This window comes from Narcine bancroftii, chromosome 6 (genome assembly GCF_036971445.1).
Source record: "Narcine bancroftii isolate sNarBan1 chromosome 6, sNarBan1.hap1, whole genome shotgun sequence".
Classification (NCBI taxonomy): Eukaryota; Metazoa; Chordata; class Chondrichthyes; order Torpediniformes; family Narcinidae; genus Narcine; species Narcine bancroftii.
The window spans coordinates 225488757-225510742 of NC_091474.1; the positions used below are offsets into that span (position 1 = coordinate 225488757).

At 41.4% G+C, this 21986-nt stretch overlaps 1 protein-coding gene across 17 annotated transcripts in view; it reads right to left on the reverse strand.

The window, feature by feature from the left end:
• The window catches only part of ak9 (adenylate kinase 9), a 371922-nt gene that overhangs the window by 122210 nt on the left and 227726 nt on the right, over positions 1-21986 (reverse strand). For all 17 annotated transcript variants that reach the window (XR_011340758.1, XR_011340759.1, XM_069887555.1 and 14 more), the window contains 2 exons: positions 20097-20297; positions 6436-6572 (listed from right to left, as the gene is read on the reverse strand). Coding sequence is in view for 15 of the 17 variants with exons in the window: in XM_069887555.1 (XP_069743656.1) it covers positions 6436-6572; positions 20097-20297 (338 nt within the window). In the remaining 2 variants the exon portion in view is untranslated. The remainder of the gene's footprint in view (positions 1-6435; positions 6573-20096; positions 20298-21986) is intronic.

The window sequence follows — 21986 nt, forward strand, 5'->3', positions numbered from 1 at the left end:
TCTGTTTAAGTCCTCCTCGACTCTCTCTAGCAAGGGGGTGTAATTTAACTTGTATAAATTATTTAAGTTGCCATCAATGTTAACTCCTAGGTATTTTATCCACTCCTGTGGCCACTTTAAATTGCTATTTTCTTTAAGTTGGCTGTAATTCCCCTTGGTGAGTGGCATCACCTCACTTTTTCCCCCAATTGATCTTATACCCAGAGAGTTTCCCATAGACCTCCAGTACTACGTGCAGTTGAGGCAAAGAAGTCGCAGAGTTTGTCAGATATATCAGCACATCATCAGAAAATAAGTTGATTTTGTGCTCCTCCTAACCCACTCTATAACCTTTAATGTCTGGGTCCTGGCAAATGGCCTCAGCCAATGGTTCCATTGCTAGCATGAAGAGAGCCGGTGACAGCAGGCACCCTTGGCTACTAGATCTGGAAAGTGGGAAAGCTGAAGAGATTTGTCCATTAGTCGCAACCATTGCCTTGGGTGTATGAGATAATGCCCTAATCCAATTTTGAAAAGTTGGCCCTAGCCCCACCTTCTCCAGCACTTTAAATAAAAATTCCCACTCAAGTCTGTCAAAAGGGAGTGGCTAGATCTCGTATAAATCAAAGGAAATTAATGAGACCTTCAGAGAATTTTATGAAGGTCTGTACAAATCTGAATTGGCTGGGGATCCTAATCAAATGGACAAGTTTCTGTCCAGTTTGGATCTCCCAAATTTAAGCTCAGAGGAGCAGGCAGGACTAGACCTTCCTCTTACAGAGGAAGAGCTGGGTGTGCTACAAACTGGCAAGTCTCCAGGAGAGGATGGATTCCCACCTGAGTTTTATCAAGAATTTAAGGACTTACTAATGCCTCTGTATATGGAGGTGATACATCAGGCAATGGAAACATGGACCCTCCCTGAATCTTTCACATGGCGATTGTTATAACAATCTTGAAGAAGGGTAAACCCCCACATTTGCCCTCCTCTTACAGACCAATTTCTCTGTGAATACTGATTACAAAATCCTTGCCAAGGCCCTGGCAAACAGATTGGCATTGCATCTGCCAAAATGAATAAACAAACACCAGTCAGGCTTTATTCAGGAGAGACAAGGAGCAGACAATATTGGCAGACTGTTGAGTGTAATGCATCTGGCACAAACTAGAAATGGGAGGGGATTGGCTGTCTCCCTGGATGCAAAGAGTTCTATAGTGGTCCTCTGAGCCTGATTCCTGGAAGTCCTTCTCTAATTAGGTAATGTCCTTCTCCAATCCCTCCACATCCCTCATATAATTTTTCTTGACCATCTTTGTATACCCAATTATCTGGCCCCTCAAAGTATGACTTAAGGAATTTATTTGGAGTAGAGGGGCAGTTGTCCTCATAGAACAGGGCTATTTCTGTTCTTATGAAACTACAAAAATCCGGTTTCTTCAACAATAGAGGGTTAAGACGCCACCTGTGTGCTGTGTCCTGCTTATCTGGCATTTCTAAGGTCAGAACTGGGGGAATAGTCTGAGAGGAGCCTTGCCCTATACTCATTTTCCATGATCCTACCCTCTATATGGGATGAAGCCAGAAAAAAACCTATTCTAGAGTAGGAATCATGTTGCTTTAAGTAAACTGAGTAATCCCTCTCTCGGATGCCTTTTCCGCCACACGTCTATCAAATTCAGCTCCCTCATGGAGTCAATGGTGGTTTTTGCTGCTCTAGTCCTAGTTATTCATTTTGTGGACTTATCCAGCATAGGATCCAGACATAGATTAAAGTTTCCCCCTATTAAAATATTTTCATTTGCCTCTGCCAATCGTAAGGAAATGTCCTGATTAAATTTTTTATCATCATAGTTGGGGACTGTGGTGAATGTCTGCCAAGCTGCCTGTCTCCCCTCTGGAGAGCCTTGCTGTACTACCATTGGCTGTGCATTATCTCTACTGTTAAGGACACTCCCCTTGGATATGACTGTGTATGCCTCTATTGTCTTTCATTATTGTACCATGAGTTTCTGCTAATAAAAGCCATGATTATTGTTTGACCGCATCGTCTTTGTCTACTTCATCAACTGGCACTACAATTCTATTAGCAGAGATGGATGAAGCACTCAAGCCAGAGCGGCTGATAATCGACCAGTCTGCCCTGAGAGCCAGAGAAATTTTCAAACACTGGATTGCTTGTTTCAATTACTACATGGCTCGAAACAACGTGGTTGAGGCGATACAGTAGGGCCACCTGAACTCTCTGCTGGGTGAGGTCCCTTTCTCCATAACACAGGGAGCTACCACTCTGGCTATAGCCCGGGAATGTCTGTCTGCTTACTATGTAGCGCCATGGAATGTGGTGCTTGCTTGACACCAGTTGCTGACTAGACGCCAGAAACCCGGGGAAAGTGATGCTGCCTATATACTGGCTCTCGACTCACTGGCAAATGAATGTGATGTCAGGGCAGTCAATGTGCAACAACACCGCAATACCTTGAAGCTGGATGCTTTAGTCAACGGGATTGACTCCAGTTACATCTGACAAAGGCTGCTGGAGATGGAGCCCTTAACTTACGACTGGGCAGTCACTCTAGCCAAAACACTAAGAAATGCCATGTAGTCCAGTGAAATGCTAGAAACCGAAAAGGAAACATCCAGGAGTGCTGGAACCCAGAAGGAAAGAAAAAGGCAAACTCCTGAAAAATCCTACTTCTGTGATAAGAGCTGGCACCCCAGACAGAAGTGCCCGGCTCGATTTGCTACCTGCAGCTATTGTGGGAAACTCGGCCACTTTGCTAAAGTGTGTAAGGCGAAAAGTACTCCCACTGATCAGAAGAAGAGAAGCACCAAGAAAATGCGTCCTGGAGCTGCAGGAATGGAAGACAACTGTGAAAAAGGGGAATCTTCAGACGAGCAGGCTGAATCGACTTCAAGTGACGGCAAAGTGAGATCCTCTGTGATACTCAATTGACTCCAAAGCTTAGGGGATGTTGCGGACTGGAACGGTCGACTATGAAGGGGGAGGTGAATGCTGAGACTCTTGATTGTCTAATCGACTCGGGGAGTGCTGACAGCTTCATCCACGAGAGAGTTGTCAGAGCCTTAAATTTGCGGAGATATCCAGCGAACTGAAAGATATCGATGACTTGTAGTGAACTTACAAAAACTGTACGGGACAAGTGTAAAGTTACTTTAAATTTGCAGGGACATTACCTGGCTGATGTGTGGCTCTTTATTATGCTGGAGCTCTGCACCCCTGTGGTACTAGGGTTAGATATTCAATCTCAGATGAACAATGTAGTGTTAAATTTCAGTGGGCCACTACCCACACTTACCATCCCCCGCGCTAGTTACTGCGGTCCTTTTCAGTGATTTATCCCCCGAGTGCCGGCTGATTGCCACTAAAAGCCATTCTTACAGCAAAGAGGATCGTGAGTTTATCAAAGCTAAGACCCAGAGATTGCTTAAAGAGGGAGTAATTGAACCCAGTAAGAGTCCGTGGCGAGCCCAGGTGGTAGTTGTGAAAAATCACACTAAGAAACAACTGGCTATTGACTACAGCCAGATAATCAACTGTTACACTAACCTGGATGCCTACTCCCTGCCACCCTCAAAGCAGCTTACCACCAAATCCCCATTAAAAAAAAGGAATGACCCCATACAGCCTTTGAGGCTGATGGGGGGGGGGGGGGGTTATACCAGTTTAAAAGGGTACCTTTTGGAGTCACTAATGGTGTGTCAGTGTTTCAGAGGGAAATGGATAAGATTGTTAGGATGTATGAGTTACAGGGTACGTTTCCCTATCTGGATAATGTCACTATCTGTGGAAAAACACAGGCTGAGCATGACAACAACTTAAAGAAATTTTTAGCAACAGCTAAAGAACTCAACCTTACATTTAATGAGGGCAAATGTGTGTTCAACGCGACAGAGCTACCCATTATGTGCTACATTGTCCGCAAGGGCGAAATCTGCCCTGACCCGGAAAGAGTGGCCCCCCTTAAGAAGTTACCACCCCCAAACAGCAAAAGCCCTTAAAAGGTGTATGGGATTCTTTTCCTACTACTGCAAATGGGTTCAGGACTACGCCACGAAGGCACTCCCTCTGTTTGACACAAAATCTTTTCCTCTCTCTCCAATGGCCTTTAAGGCTTTCGAGAGAATTAAAGCTGATATTGCCAAAGCTGCACTCTTTTCCATTGACGAGGATGTCCCATTCCAAGTGGAAACTGATGCCTCAGATTGCGCCTTGGCAGGAACCCTTAATCAAAAGGGCTGACCTGTGGCATTCTTCTCCTGCACGTTACGCGGACCCGAACTTAAACATCCTGCCATTGAAAAAGAAGCCCAGGCTATTATTGAAGGTGTTCGCTACTGGAGACACTTTCTAGCCGGCAGAAAATTTACTCTTGTCACTGATCAGAAATCTGTAGCCTACATGTTCAGTACTAAACACAAAAGTAAAATCAAGAACGATAAGATGGCACGCTGGTGAATAGAACTCTCAACTTATAATTATGAGATCCAGTACAGACCGGGCAGGTTAAACGATCCCTCTGATGCATTGTCATGATCTGCTGCTGGTGCTCAGCTGGAGGAGCTAAAAGAGATCCATAGCAGACTGTGCCACCCAGGAGTCATGAGATTCTTCCACTACATAAGGGCTAACAACCTTCCTTACTCTCTGGAAGAAGTCAGGAAACTGACTAAAAAGCTGTCCTGTTTGCGCAGAATACAAACCTCAATACTTCATAGCTCCAGAGGCCACTCTCATCAAGGCCACCCGACCTTTTGAGAGGCTTAGCTAAGATTTTAAAAGGCCGTTACCTTCCAACAACAAAAATGTATATTTCCTTACTGTAATTGATCAATATTCCAGGTTTCCCTTTGTGATATCCTACCCTGACGTCTCGTCAGCGTCTGAAATTAAGTCACTTGACAGAATTTTCAGCATTTTTGGCTTTCCCAATTACATTCATACCGATAGAAGCTCAGCATTCATAAGCGCTGAACTGCGGCGAGCCCGGCTACGAAAGGGGATTGCTACCAGCCTAACCACGAGCTACTACCCGCAGGGCAATGGACAGGTTGAAAGGGCTAATGCTACAGACTGGAAGACTGTTAATCTTGCTTTAAAAACACATGGTTACCCTGCTAACCAGTGCAGTAGGTGCTGCCTGAGGCACTACATTCTATTCGGTCTTTATTGTGTACTGCAACAAATCAAACACCTTATGAACGTATGTTTGTCTTTCCTAGGAAATCAGGAACTGTGATGGACTGACCAGCCTGTTTATCTGAGCCTGGAACCGTGCTGCTGAAGAGCCACACTCGGTCGCGTAAAACAGACCCCCTAGTCCAACCAGTTCAGCTACTGCATACTAACCCCAATTACGCTCATGTTAAATTCCCAGACGGGAGTACTGACACTGTACCCCTAAGAGATCTGGCCTCGCCTGGTTCACCCCTTCCTCGCACCCCTACTCAGAGTGAGCCTGAGAGATTGGACTCACCCCCCTAGCCTGTGACCCCTAGTAAGTTTTCAGATGGCCATGCTGAGGCTCCATTGGCTCACGCTGGTGATTCTGGAGCGGGTCCAGAGCCCAGACCTTCCCACACTACAGACCCAAGACCTGTACCAGTTCCCAAGGTTGCAAAGGAGCCACCTGTTTTGAGACGAAGCACCAGAATTCGTGAACAACCTGATAGGCTGATATATTCATAAAACATCTCATTATATTTCGATTGCTTGCTAGATACTGGCGTATTTTGGCTGTTAGAGTATCTCAAGACCAAATATGGTATCCATGTATCGCTTGCTTCAGTCTTTCTTAGCAGCTGTCCTTTGGATTTTAACCCTTCTTCTGCCGGGGGGAGACTGTGGTGAATGTCTGCCAAGCTGCCTGTCTCCTCTGGTGAGCCTTGCTGTACTAACATTGGCTGTGCATTATCTCTACTGTTAAGGACACTCCCCTTGGATATAACTGAATATGCATCTATTGTCTTTCATTATTGTACCATTAGTTTCTGCTAATAAAAGCCATGATTATTGTTTGATCACATCGTCTTTGACTACTTCATCAACTGGCACTTCAGGTGCGTACACATTCAGTCGGGTCCAGGGTTCTGAATATATCTGACAGTGCACCATGACGAATCTTCCCATTTTGTCTGCACTCACCTTCTGCACCTGCACTGGAATGCTCTTTCCTTAATTCTTGATTATGCTGGGAGAGTAAGGGATTAGTTTTTTTTGGAAAAAAATATATAAAACTTGGATTATATCATATATTATATTCGCTATGATTTCAAATGAATATTTTAAAGCTGATTATTTCTTTCTCCTGCTCATTTTATTGAAACTAAAATGATCAGATCCCACCAATATATATAGTCACACATGGAAAATGGAAATTTTTGAACATTAATTGTAAAATAAATGCATCTCTTGCTCAATTTTTGACTGTTCTTACTTCTAACTCCTCATCCAGCTCCTCTTCCTCTTCTACAATTCCTTCCTCTTCTGCTTCTTCTACTAACGCTGCAGCATCTTCTTCTTCTTCATCTAAGTCTGCAGCAGATAATTCCCAGCCACTGTACTGGTAGGGTTCTGAAAGAATTAGAACATTAGTTAACCTTTCAAGTTAACACTTGACTGAAATACTATTCCATTGATTTCTTAGTTGCAAGATGTTTAGTGGCCTAGGAACCCGTTAAATCAGAGGCAGAGATACGAGCATGTGAAAAACAATAACTTTCCAAATGTATATCATTAAGCCAGCTCAAATATGATGGCCTGTCACAGTTAGGAGCATTGACAACGACAGTAGAAACTGAAAATCAAGTTAAGCCTTTAGTTACAACTACAAGAGATAAACCTCATTTATGTTTGTTAATTGTGTTAGAATAATTAAACCTTATGAACATTACTTGTTTTTTTAAATTTAAATTGAGATATTTAGGACTGAACAGGCCATTAAGGCCCACGAGCCCATGCCGTCCAATTACGCTTGATTGACCTACACACTGGTAGTTTTTTGAAAGGTAGGAGGAAGCCGATGCCCCTGGAGAAAACCCACACGGACACGGGGAGAACTTCTTATGGGATTTGGACCCCAGTTCCGATCGCTGGCGCTGAAAAAGTGTTGCGCAAACTGTTATGCCAACCATGCTGCTCTAGTAAAATAAGTGCATCTCTTGCTTTTGTATATTTTAATGAAACTAGGGGTTCACAGTAGGAATTGCTGGTTGATGTTCCCTTGGATCAGATATGTGGACAAATTTTAAACCAAATTCAAAGAATTTCTATAGCTGTTGCTTGGAAGAACTTATGAGTTCTGAAATAATATAAATTCTGTGCTTTATGAAGTAACCCTAGGTGCCCTTTTGACATAAAACACATCATAATAAAATTCACAGTTATTCAAACACATTGCCTACATTCAAGAAGAATGGAAACAATTATTATATGTACAGGATATTTACATACCAAGAACAGAAATAGATTTAATAATTAAAAAAAAACAATTATTAAATGTACAGGATATTTACATACCAAGAACAGAAATAGGTTTAATAATATATTAAGCATGTGCAATTCTGGTTGCCCAGCTCCAGGAAGAATATCAAAACATTGGAAAGAGGGGGCGTGGCAAGATGGCGTAAGGATCAGACGAGCCTTCCAGTCCTCTCCTGACTCTATCTTATTGTTTTGTCTAGAAATGCCCGTTAAAATTCTTTAAAAGTTTAGATAATTTCAGTGCTGTTAATTTAACTAATGATGGTACAATTGGTGAAAAAGAGCAAAACAAAATGACAACAGATCATCAAAAAACTACATTTTCCAAAAGTTCAAGTTTTGGAGCCTACCTGCAGTAAAGACACCGGGACTCAGCGTGAAATGGATCCCAGGAGAGAGGTACAGTGTTCGGATGTAGAGCTCTATGTTACATCGGTAGAGCCCCCTAAACAGGGCGTGTTATAGATAGAGAATTTAGGTTAAAATGGCTTAAGTTAAAATGTGATGATTAATCATAAAAAGGGAAGCCAGAACGGACAGGGAGCTTACTAGCAGCCAAGGACAAAAAGTTCAGCTGGATATGTTTTTTTAAACATATCTTTTCATGGTCATAGTGAGAGACATGCAGGAGACAAAAGATTGATAAGAAGGGTGAGAAACAGAATTTAGTGTATGTAGAGTTCGCAGCGTACGTAACGAACGTGATAATTAAAAATGCAGTTGTACTTAGAATGCTTTTGCAATACTAACCAATTAAAACAGTATTAATAAGAAGGGGAAGGGCAAACAACAAGGGTATAAAAATCAATGCACTGTATGTATCGGGGCTTAAATGGTGAGAAGCCAGTTGAGTCCAACTCTGCAGACTTGTAAATAAAGCTTGTCGTGTCATCAGTTTTAAAGAGACTCATGTGTGAGAAGTTTTATTTCTGACAAATGGGGGCTCATCCGGGATCTACACTCCAGCCGTGAGGGGAGGCGAGAAGAGGGACATCGGAGGTGGTGCACCCCGCTGAGTTCAGCGGCTCCTAGTCCCTTGCTCGTCGCTTCGGGCGGCTTGAGCGAGTGGTATCCGGACAAGGTGACACGACAAGACGGAGAGGAGAAGGGTGACGGTTCAATCCCCGAGAAGACACCGGTAAGTAACGACTTACGATTGTGGTGTGGGGATTGGGTAACAGGTGTAACTGGATACACCTGTTAGGATAAAAAAAAACCTAACGTAATAGATCAGGTATAGAGCTTTTGTCGTGGCGTGAGGACCCTGTCGTGGGACTCTAGGATAGACCCCAGGGAAACCTCAGCGGTAACCGAAGGAGGGACAGCACCTCCGACGAAGTGCCGAGAAGAGAGGGGTCGACCCCAGGGAAACCTCAGCGGTAACCGAAGGAGGGACAGTACCTCCGACGAGGTGTCTGAGAAGAAGGGAGTAGGGTCCAGAACGAGAGGGTCCTCAGCAACGATAAACGGATCTAGGTGGGAAAATGGGAGGATCAAAATCTAAGGGCTCGTCTGAAAATTCAGGACAATTCCTGGGAGTTCCCCTTGACAGCCCTTTGGGGAGAATGTTTGAAAATTGGGATAGTAAAAGATATCGAGACAAAAACAAGAAAAAGATGGTTCAATATTGTCTCCTTTGGTCGAAACAACCTATTAAAGGTTCCTCGGTCTGGTGGCCGAAATTTGGATCTGATGAGGATTGGGTTAGACAAGCATTAAACATATATGTAAATTCGAGACCAAAGGTGAATCAAGAAGAGTCAGCATATGCATTTTGTTGGGTTCCCTGGCCAGGATCCTTAACAAAATGTTTTAAATTGAGGGTAGCGGGAGAAAAGAAGTGGGAACCTCTGGACAACCTTCCCCCTCCTTATATTCCCCCGGTGCCAACTGCGCCCGAGGAAAGCTCATTACCGGAGGGGAAAGGTGATGAATCTGATTGCCCCGAAAGGGGCCGGGAAAAAAAGAATGAATTAAGGGAGTCAGACCCTAAACTTCCAGCGGTAAACCGACCCTGGACAAGATCCCAGACTGGTCCAGGACCATCAAAGTTTTCAGTAAGCCTAAATCCCCTGAGGGAAGTTCCTATGGGAGGACCGGGAGGGGGAACGGGATATGTGAATGTTCCCCTAACTAGTACAGAGGTGCGGGGATTTAAGAAAGAAATGAAAAAGTTATTGGAAGATCCTATAGGACTGGCTGAACAGCTCGACCAATTCCTGGGACCAAACACATATACGTGGGAAGAGATGCAGGCAATAATGGGAACATTATTCTCACCCCAGGAGAGGCAGATGATTCGACGGGCTGCCCTCCTCATGTGGGAATATGAACAACCTGGGGACCCCAGGCCCCATGAACAAAAATATCCCTGAAATGAACCCAGGTGGGACAAACGAACACCCGAGGGATTGGCAAGTATGAGACAATATAGAGAGTGGACAATTAAAGGGATACGGGAGGCTGTGCCAAAGGGTCACAATTTCACCAAGGCATTTGGGAACCACCAGGGGAAAGACGAGTCCCCTACTGATTTCTTGGAGAGGGTGAGAAAGAATGTCCAACAGTATGCGGGCGTGGACCCTAGTACACCAATGGGTGAACAGCTTATTCGAATTGAATTTGTTTCCAAATCATGGCAGGACATTAGAAAGAAACTAGAAAAGGAGGAGGACTGGAGCGAAAAACCCCTAAGCGACCTGTTAAAAAAGGCGCAAAAAGTATATGTGCAGAGAGAAGAAGAAGATCAAAAGAGGGCGACAAAGGTTATGGTACAGACTATCCGACAGATGAATGCCGAATCCAGAGGGGAAAGAAAACAAAACCTTCCTCTAAACAATCCAAGATATCCAAGAGAGGGAAGACCCCGGAGGTTTGTTAAGTGCTATTACTGCAATGAGGAAGGACACTTTAAGAGGGAATGCCCCCGATACAAGAGGGAATTGCGTGCCCTCGAACTTATGGAAGAAGATTAGGGGGGTCAGGGGTTCCAAATGTTAGGGACCAAGTATAAGAGGGAACCCCTGGTAAAACTAAAAATTGGTCCCAAGGGAGAAGAGGTGGTGTTTATGGTGGACACAGGAGCGGAACGAAGTAGTGTAATAACTGTGCCAATCGGGACTGAACCTGTAAAAAGTAAATTGAAAATTTCTGGGATAGAAGGGGCTCCCAGAATGGTATCAATAATTCCCCAAGTAACAGTGAAACTGGAAGAAAGAGAAGGGGTACAAGACCTCTTGTTGTTACCGTCGGCTGGATTTAACCTCCTAGGAAGGGACTTACAGGCTCTCCTAGGTTTGGGTGCTCTCCCTGTGGACGGAGAAGTGCGAGTCCACCTCTGTGCTCTAAAGGAAGAGGATGAACGGCAGATTGACGAGAGAGTCTGGTATAAGGAGGGAAATCGAGGAGGTCTGGACATCCCACCTTTACATGTCACATTAATACCAGGTCATCAGCCGGTAAGGAAACGTCAGTATCCTATTTCTTTGGAAGGGAGAAAAGGGCTACAGTCGGTAATTGAGACTCTAATACGAGACGGACTATTAGAAGAATGCATGTCACCTTATAACACCCCTATACTCCCAGTGAAAAAGTCAGATGGATCCTATCGCCTAGTTCAGGATCTAAGAAGTTTGAATGCTATTGTTCAGACCCGCCACCCAGTGGTGCCTAATCCCTATACTATTATGAGTCGGATTCCCCCAGACCATGAGTGGTTTAGTGTTATCGACTTGAAGGATGCCTTCTGGACGTGTCCATTAGAAGAGGGAAGTAGAGATATGTTCGCGTTTGAATGGGAAAATCCATGGACAGGTAGACGGAGACAGCTTCGGTGGACTGTATTGCCCCAAGGGTTCACTGAATCTCCGAACCTGTTTGGACAAATGCTAGAACAAATCCTGGCGGACTATCCACAATCTGATGATTCCCAACTAATGCAGTATGTGGACGATTTACTATTATCAGGACCCAAGGAACAAGAAATGAGGGGAGATACAATTAGACTCTTGAATTATCTGGGGAAAAAGGGTCTACGGGTGTCCAGGAACAAGTTACAGTTCGTTGAGAGAACTGTGGTATATCTGGGACACCAGATAAGTAAAGGACAGAAACGGATTACCCCTGAACGGATTGCGGGAATCACTAGAATGCCGTTACCCCGTAATAAGAAGGAAATAAGACAATTCCTGGGACTCTTAGGTTTACTGTAGGTTATGGATAGAGGACTACTCAGCGTTGGTAAAGTTTATGTATGAAAAGCTGACAAATGAAAATGAATATCCATTGAAATGGACCCAGGAGGAGGAGGGATGGTTTGAGGACTTGAAGCATCGCCTGACACGAGCCCCGGTACTCACTCTGCCCTCTTTAAAACAGCCCTTCCAGCTATTTGTCACTCATAACCAAGGAACAGCTGTGGGAGTTTTAACACAGGAAAAAGGCAGTCAGCGACACCCAGTGGCTTTCCTTTCAAAAATGATGGACCCAGTGTCTCGCGGATGGCCGACGTGTATCCAGGGAGTAGCGGCTGCTGCTCTGTTGGTAGAGGAAGCACGTAAACTTACTTTTGGAGGAAAGATGACTGTGTACACCTCCCATTCTGTGAGTGTTTTATTAACACAAACTGCCCATCGATGGCTGACTGATTCTCGCATATTAAAGTATGAAACCATTTTAATGGTCGGAGAAGATCTACAGTTTGCAAAGATTAATAGCTGCAACCCAGCTCAGTTTTTATACGGCAGTGAAACAGAGAGAGAGGTGGAGCACAACTGTGTCGAGTTGACGGATCTTCAGACCAAGACCCGAGAAGACCTTTGCGATACTCCTCTGGGAGAAGGATATGAATTCTACATTGACGGCTCCGCCAGATGTGTTGACGGAATGAGAAGAAGTGGGTATGCTATAATAGAAGGAAATACTTGGAAAGTAGTAGAATCCACGAGACTACCCGGAAGCTGGTCAGCACAGTCCTGTGAACTATATGCCTTGCAGAGAGCCCTCAGAATACTGGCAGAGAAAACTGGAACGATTTACACTGATTCCAAATACGCATACGGGGTAGTGCATACCTTTGGTAAGATCTGGAAGGAGCGTGGTCTAATTACATCAAGAGGAAAAGAATTGGCACACGAACAGATGATTACTCTGACTTTAGAAGCCTTGACATTACCCCAGGAAATAGCAGTGGTCTACATACCAGGCCATCAGAGGGGAGATATCCCGACAGCAATTGGAAACAGACTGGCTGATGAAGAAGCTAAAAGGGCAGCCATGCAACAAGAAGTCCGTTTGCTGACCTTAATCCCAATAAGACAAGGCATAAAGAAGGCTCCCATTTTCACTGCTAAGGAAGAAAAGGACATGGCTCAGCTGGGCGCAAGCCAGTTGCCTGATGGAACATGGAAGACACCAGATGGAAGAATGGTTCTAAATAAAGAAATAACTCGCAATATTTTAAAACACCTGCATCATCAGAGCCACTGGGGCACCCAAGCCTTATGTGACACAGTGCTTCGAGAATATGTGTGTAAGGGAATCTACACCTTGGCCCAACAGGAGGTGCAGAACTGTCACCTATGCACAAAAATTAATAAGAAGGTAATGAGGACAGGGACCATGGGAGGTCAACCATTAGCCATACGCCCTTTTCAAAGTATCCAGATCGACTTCACAGAGTTACCTCAAGTCCAAAGATGGAAGTATCTGTTGGTGGTAATAGATCACTTTACCCGATGGGTGGAAGCCTTCCCAACAGTAAATGCTACAGCCTCTACAGTAGCTCGCCTCCTCCTAGAGCAGATAATCCCCAGATATGGTATAATGGATTCTATAGATTCAGACAGGGGTCCACATTTTTGTTCAAAAATCCAGCAATTGATTTGTAATGCATTACAGGTCTCTTGGAAATTGCATACCCCTTGGCATCCACAAAGCTCAGGGAGAGTTGAACGTATGAATGGAACCCTAAAAATGAAATTGACAAAATTAATGGTGGAAACTAAAATGCCTTGGATAAAGTGTCTCCCCCTGGCTTTATTGAGAATTCGTACTGCCCCACGAAAAGATGTAGGGTTGTCCCCTTATGAAATGATGTTTGGGCTTCCCTTCTGGAGTACAGTTGAGGGGTGTCCCACCTTGAGGGAAGGGGATATATTTGTTAGGAACTATTTACAGGCACTGTCACGCTCTCTTACAGATTTACGAAAGAGAGGACTATTGGCACAAACACCGCCTCTAGACTTTTCTTTACACAAAGTGGAACCAGGAGACTGGATTCTCATCAAGACCTGGAAAACTGAAAAACTCCAGCCCCAGTGGGAAGGTCCATACCAAGTTCTCTTAACTACAGAAGCTGCAGCACGCATCCAGATTTAAGGGACCTGTAGAGGCGCCTCAGGACCCTGATACGAACTCAGATTGGACTTGTGTTCCTGGAGAAAAACCTCTTACCTTGCGATTTCGCAGAAAGACTTGATTCACAATGTTATTGTTATGTTCTTTGATTTTTCTTAGTTTGCCTATGTCTTTATCAGGTGTGAAATGTAAGAAATGCAGAGACACAGTGGTCCTGTTTCAGGACCGCATTTGGGGAAGAAAGGAGGGTAATTTTATTTCCCATACCTCAGTTCCTGAGAAATGCTGGGCAGAAAATACCACCCAACATCCATATACCCCTTGTGTGGAAAAAGAAGGAAATAATATGGGTCATTATATACAGATTCCTAATACCACTCCTTTCCCTCTTAACGGTTGGAAGGGTGACTCAGGCCCACCATGCCCTGATGGACTCTGGTTTTGCATACACCAGCGTACTGTTCCAATAAGAAATTCCACTCCACACTCGAAAGTGCCTGCCCCTTTAAGACAACCGGACTTAGTTCGAGTCCATCCAAATAACCATGAAAGTTTCGGTCATGCAGTTGGGGGAGATAACCTTTTTGTTGATCTTGCAACTAGAATTGCAGGAACTTTTAATGTAACCAATTGTTGGGTCTGCGGGGGTCCACGGATGTCAGAGCAATGGCCTTGGTGGGGGGAGTCCCTCAATTCATTGACCATGATTTCCCGAATTTGGACAACTAACCGAACGAGATCAAGAGAAACTTGGTCTCTCTCTAACGTCCCCTCTGGTTTTTATTGTCTCTCACGAACCGGCAAATACCCAGTAGGAAAAAGTCCCTGCAAGGCTGTATGGATTCGCATTTCGCCTGGTATTTTCACTTGGTTTCCTAAACCCCTGACTTGGTTCTTATCCACTGTTTTTAAAACTAATTGCCTACCCCTGTCTAATAGCAGTATTCAGCTTTGGAATTGTACCAGTTCCACCATCACAGGACCATACCAATCAAACCCCGTTCATAAAAGAGTTTGGGAACGGGGATATGGAGTATCCCCAAATGGATTATTCTGGGTATGTGGTAATAAAGCTTATACTCGTCTCCCCTTACAGTGGAGTGGAACTTGTTTCCTAGGAATAATCCGCCCAGAATTTTTCCTCCTACCCCACGATCACGGTCATAAATTAGGAGTGAAGATTTTTGATACATTACACCGTCAGCCTCGCTCTAGCACGGTACATTTGGGACAATGGGGAGATGATTGGCCTCCAGAACGCATAATTCAATATTATGGTCCCGCTACATGGGCTCAAGATGGATCCTGGGGTTATCGTACTCCTATTTATATGTTAAATCGCATTATTCGCTTGCAAGCAGTCCTTGAAATTGTTACAAATCAAACAGCTCTAGCCCTGCAATTACTTGCATCCCAGCAAGGTCAAATGCGCTCTGCTATATATCAGAACCGTCTGGCCCTAGACTATCTCCTAGCCACAGAAGGAGGTGTATGTGGAAAGCTTAATTTGACTAACTGCTGCTTACAGATTGATGATAATGGCCAAGCCATTCGAAAAATCGCTGATAATATTCGTACTTTGTCCCATGTACCGGTTCAAACCTGGCATCCTTTTGCAAAATTAAATTGGATGACAAATGGTTTGGAGGAACCTGGTGGCGTACCTTATTGTGGGTCATCGGAGGTATTTTATTCCTCCTACTTGTTTTGCCCTGTATTATTCGCTGTCTACGCAGCCTGGTGATTTCCATTGTCCAACAAGCTATGCAACCAGGGGAACTGGGAGACCCCGTTAGAATTTTACTTCAGCACGAAATTAATTTATCATGAGACGTTTCTCTTCCCCGAGTTAAAATCCCCATTCATATATATAATACACACATTTTAAAGAGAGAAAGGGGTGGATTGTTATAGATAGAGAATTTAGGTTAAAATGGCTTAAGTTAAAATGTGATGATTAATCATAAAAAGGGAAGCCAGAACGGACAGGGAGCTTACTAGCAGCCAAGGACAAAAAGTTCAGCTGGATATGTTTTTTTAAACATATCTTTTCATGGTCATAGTGAGAGACATGCAGGAGACAAAAGATTGATAAGAAGGGTGAGAAACAGAATTTAGTGTATGTAGAGTTCGCAGCGTACGTAACGAACGTGATAATTAAAAATGCAGTTGTACTTAGAATGCTTTTGCAATACTAACCAATTAAAACAGTATTAATAAGAAGGGGAAGGGCAAACAACAAGGGTATAAAAATCAATGCACTGTATGTATCGGGGCTTAACTGGTGAGAAGCCAGTTGAGTCCAACTCTGCAGACTTGTAAATAAAGCTTGTCGTGTCATCAGTTTTAAAGAGACTCATGTGTGAGAAGTTTTATTTCTGACAGGGCGCAAAACAGCCTTTAGAACAAAGAGTTACTCAAAGGCATTTGTCAACTGTAGAGGTGGAGCTGCAAACTGCACCTCTTGAGATAGAAGAACCTATACAACTTGATGTACTGGGAGAACTTAATACATTATGGACTGGGGAAAACCCCGGCCAGCGTCATCCAGTCACTGCTGGAGAGGCTGTGGCTGGGGTTTCCACACGCAGTCATACTACAAGGAAGGCAACCAGAATGAAGGAAGGAACAGAAGATCCTTTGGTTATGCAGAAGAAGCAGGAATCTGTTGAGCCAAAATCTCTTCCAATTGAAAAGATTTTTGTGAATCTTGAATCTAAATTATCTTATACAATGCAGGGATTATCCAAGATTATGACTGAACTTGGTACTAGGTTTAATACTCTGGTGAAAATACATTCTCAACAGATGGCTGAGTTTGGAACTTTTAAGCTTGAAGTGAGAGATAAATTTAACTAGTGTGAAGAAGATATAGACGAAATACAGGATCAAGTTTTTGATGTGACCAAGATGGTCGAAGACTTACAAACTCAAAATAAAAATTTGGTGAAAAAGATTGATTATTTGGAAAACCAATCCAGACGGAACAATATAAAGATTATTGGTTTGCCGGAAGGTATGGAGGGACCAGACCCAAGAAAAATTTTTACTGAATGGATTCCGCAGGTGCTGGGTCAAGAACATTTCCCGGAAGGTATAATACTGGAACGTGCTCACAGAGCCTTGCGTAGAAGACCTATTTCAGGTCAAAGTCCAAGACCTGTTTTGGTTCGTTGTTTGAATTATTACGACAGTGAAATAATTTTACGAGTGGCTATTAGAAATGCACAACAGAGAAAATCACCCTTGATGATTCAAAATAATTGAGTTTTCTTCTATGCGGATTTGAGTCAAGAAGTTATGTTCCAACGACGGGAATTCAATCCTGCTAAAGAGTTGTTGTGGAAGAAAGGTTACAAGGCAACCTTTAGATATCCAGCTGTTTTGAAGGTTTTTCAAGATGGTTACCAACCAAAGTTCTTTGATTCTCCAAAGGAAGCTATAACATTTGCTCAAGAGCTGCCAATTACTCAGTTTCAACAGAGACATAGTTCGCCGCGATCTCTAAGGAGACAAGAGATGGAAGAAAAGAGCCGTGCTCCAAGAAGGAATGGTTGTAATGGTGACTCGGCAGTTGGAGCTGATTAAAAGAAGAGTTGTCCTTTTTTTTACTAATGCTTTTTTTTAAAAAAAGGGATATTAAATAATGATGATGTTAGTTTAAGATGAAGTGAGAGTTGGGGGAGAGAACTGGATAGGCACTATTTCCTGAAAGTCATCTGCTACGTGTGAGTTATCTCACACCAATTTTTTTTTGGGAGTTACCGCATTGCGCGGTTTAGACAGGAGGGGGTATTTTTAACCTCCTACCCGTTTTTTTTCCTTTTTTTTGTATTATTATATTAAAGAATGAAGGGGTTTTTTTTGTTTAAATATTAAAAAAAGCATAAGAAAGTATTTGATTGTTTAAAAAACTAAAAATTGATGTGGTTTTTTTTGTAAAGTTTATTCAGTAGATAAGGAATATTTGAAATTTAAATGTGAATGGGATGGATAAGTTTTTTTAAATTTTTTCTTTAACTTTAAGGTGAAAGGAGTGGTAATTCTGGTGTATATTATTTTGCTATTTTAGTTATAGAACAAAGGGAATAATGGTGAAAGTTATAAATTGAATTGTACAATTCTTAATGAGGCTTGAATTTTGTTTGTGGTTTATGCTCCATTTGTTGAAGATATAGATTTCGTTGTAGATGTGTTTTAATTATTTGGATATCTGAATTTTAACGTAATGATTGGGGATATTTAAATGTGGTATTGGAGCTTTTATTGGATAATTATTCAAGAGTAAAAGGGAAAAATGGTGGAAGAGTACTAAAATTGAATTGTACAATGCTTAATGAGGTTTGAATTTTGTTTTAAGATAGTGGTTTATGTGACTAATATGATGATAGATATGAAGTTAGTTGATATTTGATGAAGGTTTATCTCTATAGAGAAAGTTTTTTTTCATCTTTTTTTTCATGCTACAATTTTTTTTAAGAATTGATTATTGTTTAAGAATTTTTGATAGATAATGTTACTAACTTTACTAATTTTTTATATTAAGTTTGAGTTAAATATATGTTTCATCTTAACTCCGTTTGTTAAATATATGCATTTAAGTTTGATTTAAATATGTTTTTTAAGTCTGATATCTTAGTATTAATTACTTTTCTTTTTGTTAGTATTTTAATCGGTTAAGTTTTTGTTTTTTTTTTGTAAGTGAGTTTTTTTCTCACATATATTATTAACTTTATTAATTCTTCACTCTTTATTTTGGGGGGAAAGAGGGGGTTGGACTAATTTGAGTTGGGTTATTAATGTGTAATAATTATTGGGGAGGGTATAGTTTATTTAGATTACTGATACTGTATTGTAATTTTATTATTTTATTCTTAATTTTTTTAAATGTAATCCTATATGTTATTCATGTTATAAAATCTTAAATAAAGTTTAAAAAAAACATCGGAAAGATAACACCATATATTGGAAGGAGTACAGAGGAAATTCACCAGGACGTTGCTGAGATTGGAGGGCTTGTTTGAATAAGAATTTAAGAAATAGGAGCATGGGTAGGCCATCTGGCCCATCAAGCCTGCTCCGCAATTCAACGAGATCATGGCTGATCGCCTTTTCCCCATTTCTCTTAGTTCCTTACTATGTAAGAATATGCTAGGTCTTTATTTCCCAGATCAGAGGAAGCTGAGGGGTGACCTGATAGAGGCATTTGGACAAAAATATAGATAGGAAGGACAGAGAAGGATATGGACCAAATGAAGGCAAACAGAACTAGCTGAGAATGCCAAATTAATCCCCAAAGACAAGTTGGGCCAAAGGACTGATTCCATGCTCTATGAATCTATTACTCCAAATAAAAACAGAAAATGATTTAAATACTTAGAGGATCAAGTAGAAAGATGAAGCAAAGTTAACATTTCAGCTCTGACCTTTCTTTGGAATTCTGAGCCTGCCTGCTTGCTAAGTTGCCAGCATTTTCTGTTTTTATTTCAAATTTCCAGCATCTGTGTTTTCTTTCTTTTTATTTAATAACATGAGATACTTTCAATGTATAAATGTATTAAATCATAAAACAATATTTAAGCATGTTGAATCCTTTAAAGTAGTTTTAAAATCAGTAGAGAAAGGCATCGTGAAGAAAGCACATCAGCACCTCTACTTCCTCAGGAGTTTGCGGAGATTTGGTATGACATCAGAAACCCTGGCAAATTCCTAGAGGTGTGGTAGTAAGTGTGCTGACTGGCTGCATCATGGTCTGGTATGGAAACACCAATACCCCTGATCATAAAGCCCTCCAAAGGTAGTGGACACAGCCCAGGACATCAAGGGCAAAACACTCCCCACTATTGAGCACATCTACAGGGTGAGCTGCCATCAGAGAGCAGCAGCAATCACTACCCAGCACATGTTCTGTTCTCGTTGCTGTCATCAGATAAGAGGTGTAGGTACCACAAGACTCATACTACCAGGTTCAGGAACAGCTGCTATCCCTCCACCATCCGACTCCTCAACGACAAACTAATTCAGAGACTCATTGAAAGACTTGTGCACTTCATAGATTTTCTTTTTGTTCTCTCTGTATTGCACAGTCATTTTTTTTTACAGATCTTTGTTTGTTTACATGTTTTACGCTGTGTACAGTTTATTTTTTGCACAACCAATTGGTGCCAATTCTGCTGCGCCCACAGGAAATAGGAATCTCAGAGTTGTATGTGATGTCAGCCAATAAATCTGAAATCTGAAATGTAAAGTTTCTCTTACTATTCAAAACTTCAATAACTTCTTTAAGAAGAGCCTCAGGAGTTTTTCCAGCAATCTCCAATTTTGTATTGACAGATGTAAGCAGCATGTCTAATAAGTTCCATTTCTGTATATAGTCAGAGAGAATCTTGCGATAATAATCCATTTCTATGCCTTCTGGATAACCTCCCTCAGGAACCTCTGGTAATTTGATTTCTAAGTCTGAATATAAAAAATAATTCAATTAATGCAAAAAAACTGGCATTTCATTACATTTCTTGAAATATTTTGCACTTATGAACTCGTATGAACTTGGTAACATGTTTCTCAAAGAATATTAACAATATAATTTGCTTATCAAGATGGCCTTCTTCAGGTTACTTTTTGAGGAAGTTACATTTCATCAAATAATGGCTGTACCTTCATCAAGGGGCCAATCTCCAGTATTATATTCAGAAATATTTTTTCCTTTTGACTTGTCTATCATCTTTACAAGATGCTTTAGTTATATTAAATGTGCTATGTAAATCAAAGTTAATTTTGGGAGATGAGCAATATATTGACAAGGCAACAGTTATTTCAGTTATCTTTGTTATTTGCAGTAAAGCACATAATCTAGAAATGGAATAGAAGTGAATACAGAAGAAACAGAGCCAAAGTAAGCCACATTGAGTTCCACTGAGGCCTCTCTAACACCCAATAAGATCAAGGTGATGGTTTATATTCAGATGCTACCTGTAAATTCAGAGACATTCATTGTTTACATGTTATAACTTGTCATGATATCATATGAACTCACAGTTAGTGCCTTTCAAAATAACACAAGAAATAGGAGCAGGAATAGGTTATCCGGCCCATTGAGTCTGGTCTGCCACTCAAAAAGATCATGTTTTTTAAAAATATTTTTATTTCTTACACCATGAATCATATCAATAACAACATTCACAAATGATCATCACTAAAATTTACAGTGACATTTCTTTTTTCCCCCTTTTCATCCCTCCCCCTCCCCTTCAAAAACCAATAAATAATAAAACTCATAAAACAAAGAAATAACAAAAAGCAAAGAAGTCGTAACATCCACTTTTACATATTTAAATCTTATCATGTTCATAATCATGCCATTTTAAGAGATGGAGGTCTGTGGTCGGCATTCTCTAACGTATTTTATGTACGGTTTCCAAATTTGTTCGAATAATGTACACTTGTCTTTTAGATTGTATGTAATTTTTTTCTAATGGAATATACTTGTTCATTTCTGTATACCACTGTTGTATTTTAAGGCTTGCTTCCATTTTCCAAGTTGTCATAATACACTTTTTTGACTACTGCCTAATGCTATCGTAATAAATCTTTTTTGGGCTCTGTCTAATTTTAGTCCTAATTTTTTGTCTCTTACATTATTTAACAAAAACATTTTTGGATCTTTTGGTATATTACTTTTTGGGATTTTGTTTAATATTAGGTTTAGATCTTCCCAGAAAGTTTTCACTTTTGTACATGTCCAAACTGCACGTAATGTTGTTCCAGTCTCTTGTTTACAGCAAAAGCTGTTGGGTCCCACTCTTTTAATTTCTGAGGAGTAATATATAACCTATGTAACCAGTTATATTGTATCATACGTAATCTAGTATTTAGCGTGTTCCTCATTGGTCCTGTACATATCTCCTCCCTATGTTTAAATCTTTATCCCAACTTTGTTTCTGCTTATACTTTGTTTCATCCTCTTCCTTATATTGCAGTTTGATGTACTTGTTGGTTATAATTTTTTTAATTATCATTGTGTCTGTGATTAAATATTCATAGCTGTTACTTTCTTGTATCTCAAGCTATTTCCCAGTTTATCTTTTAAATAAGTTTTCAACTGGTAATATGCAAACATTGTACCTTGTATTATTCCATATTTATCTT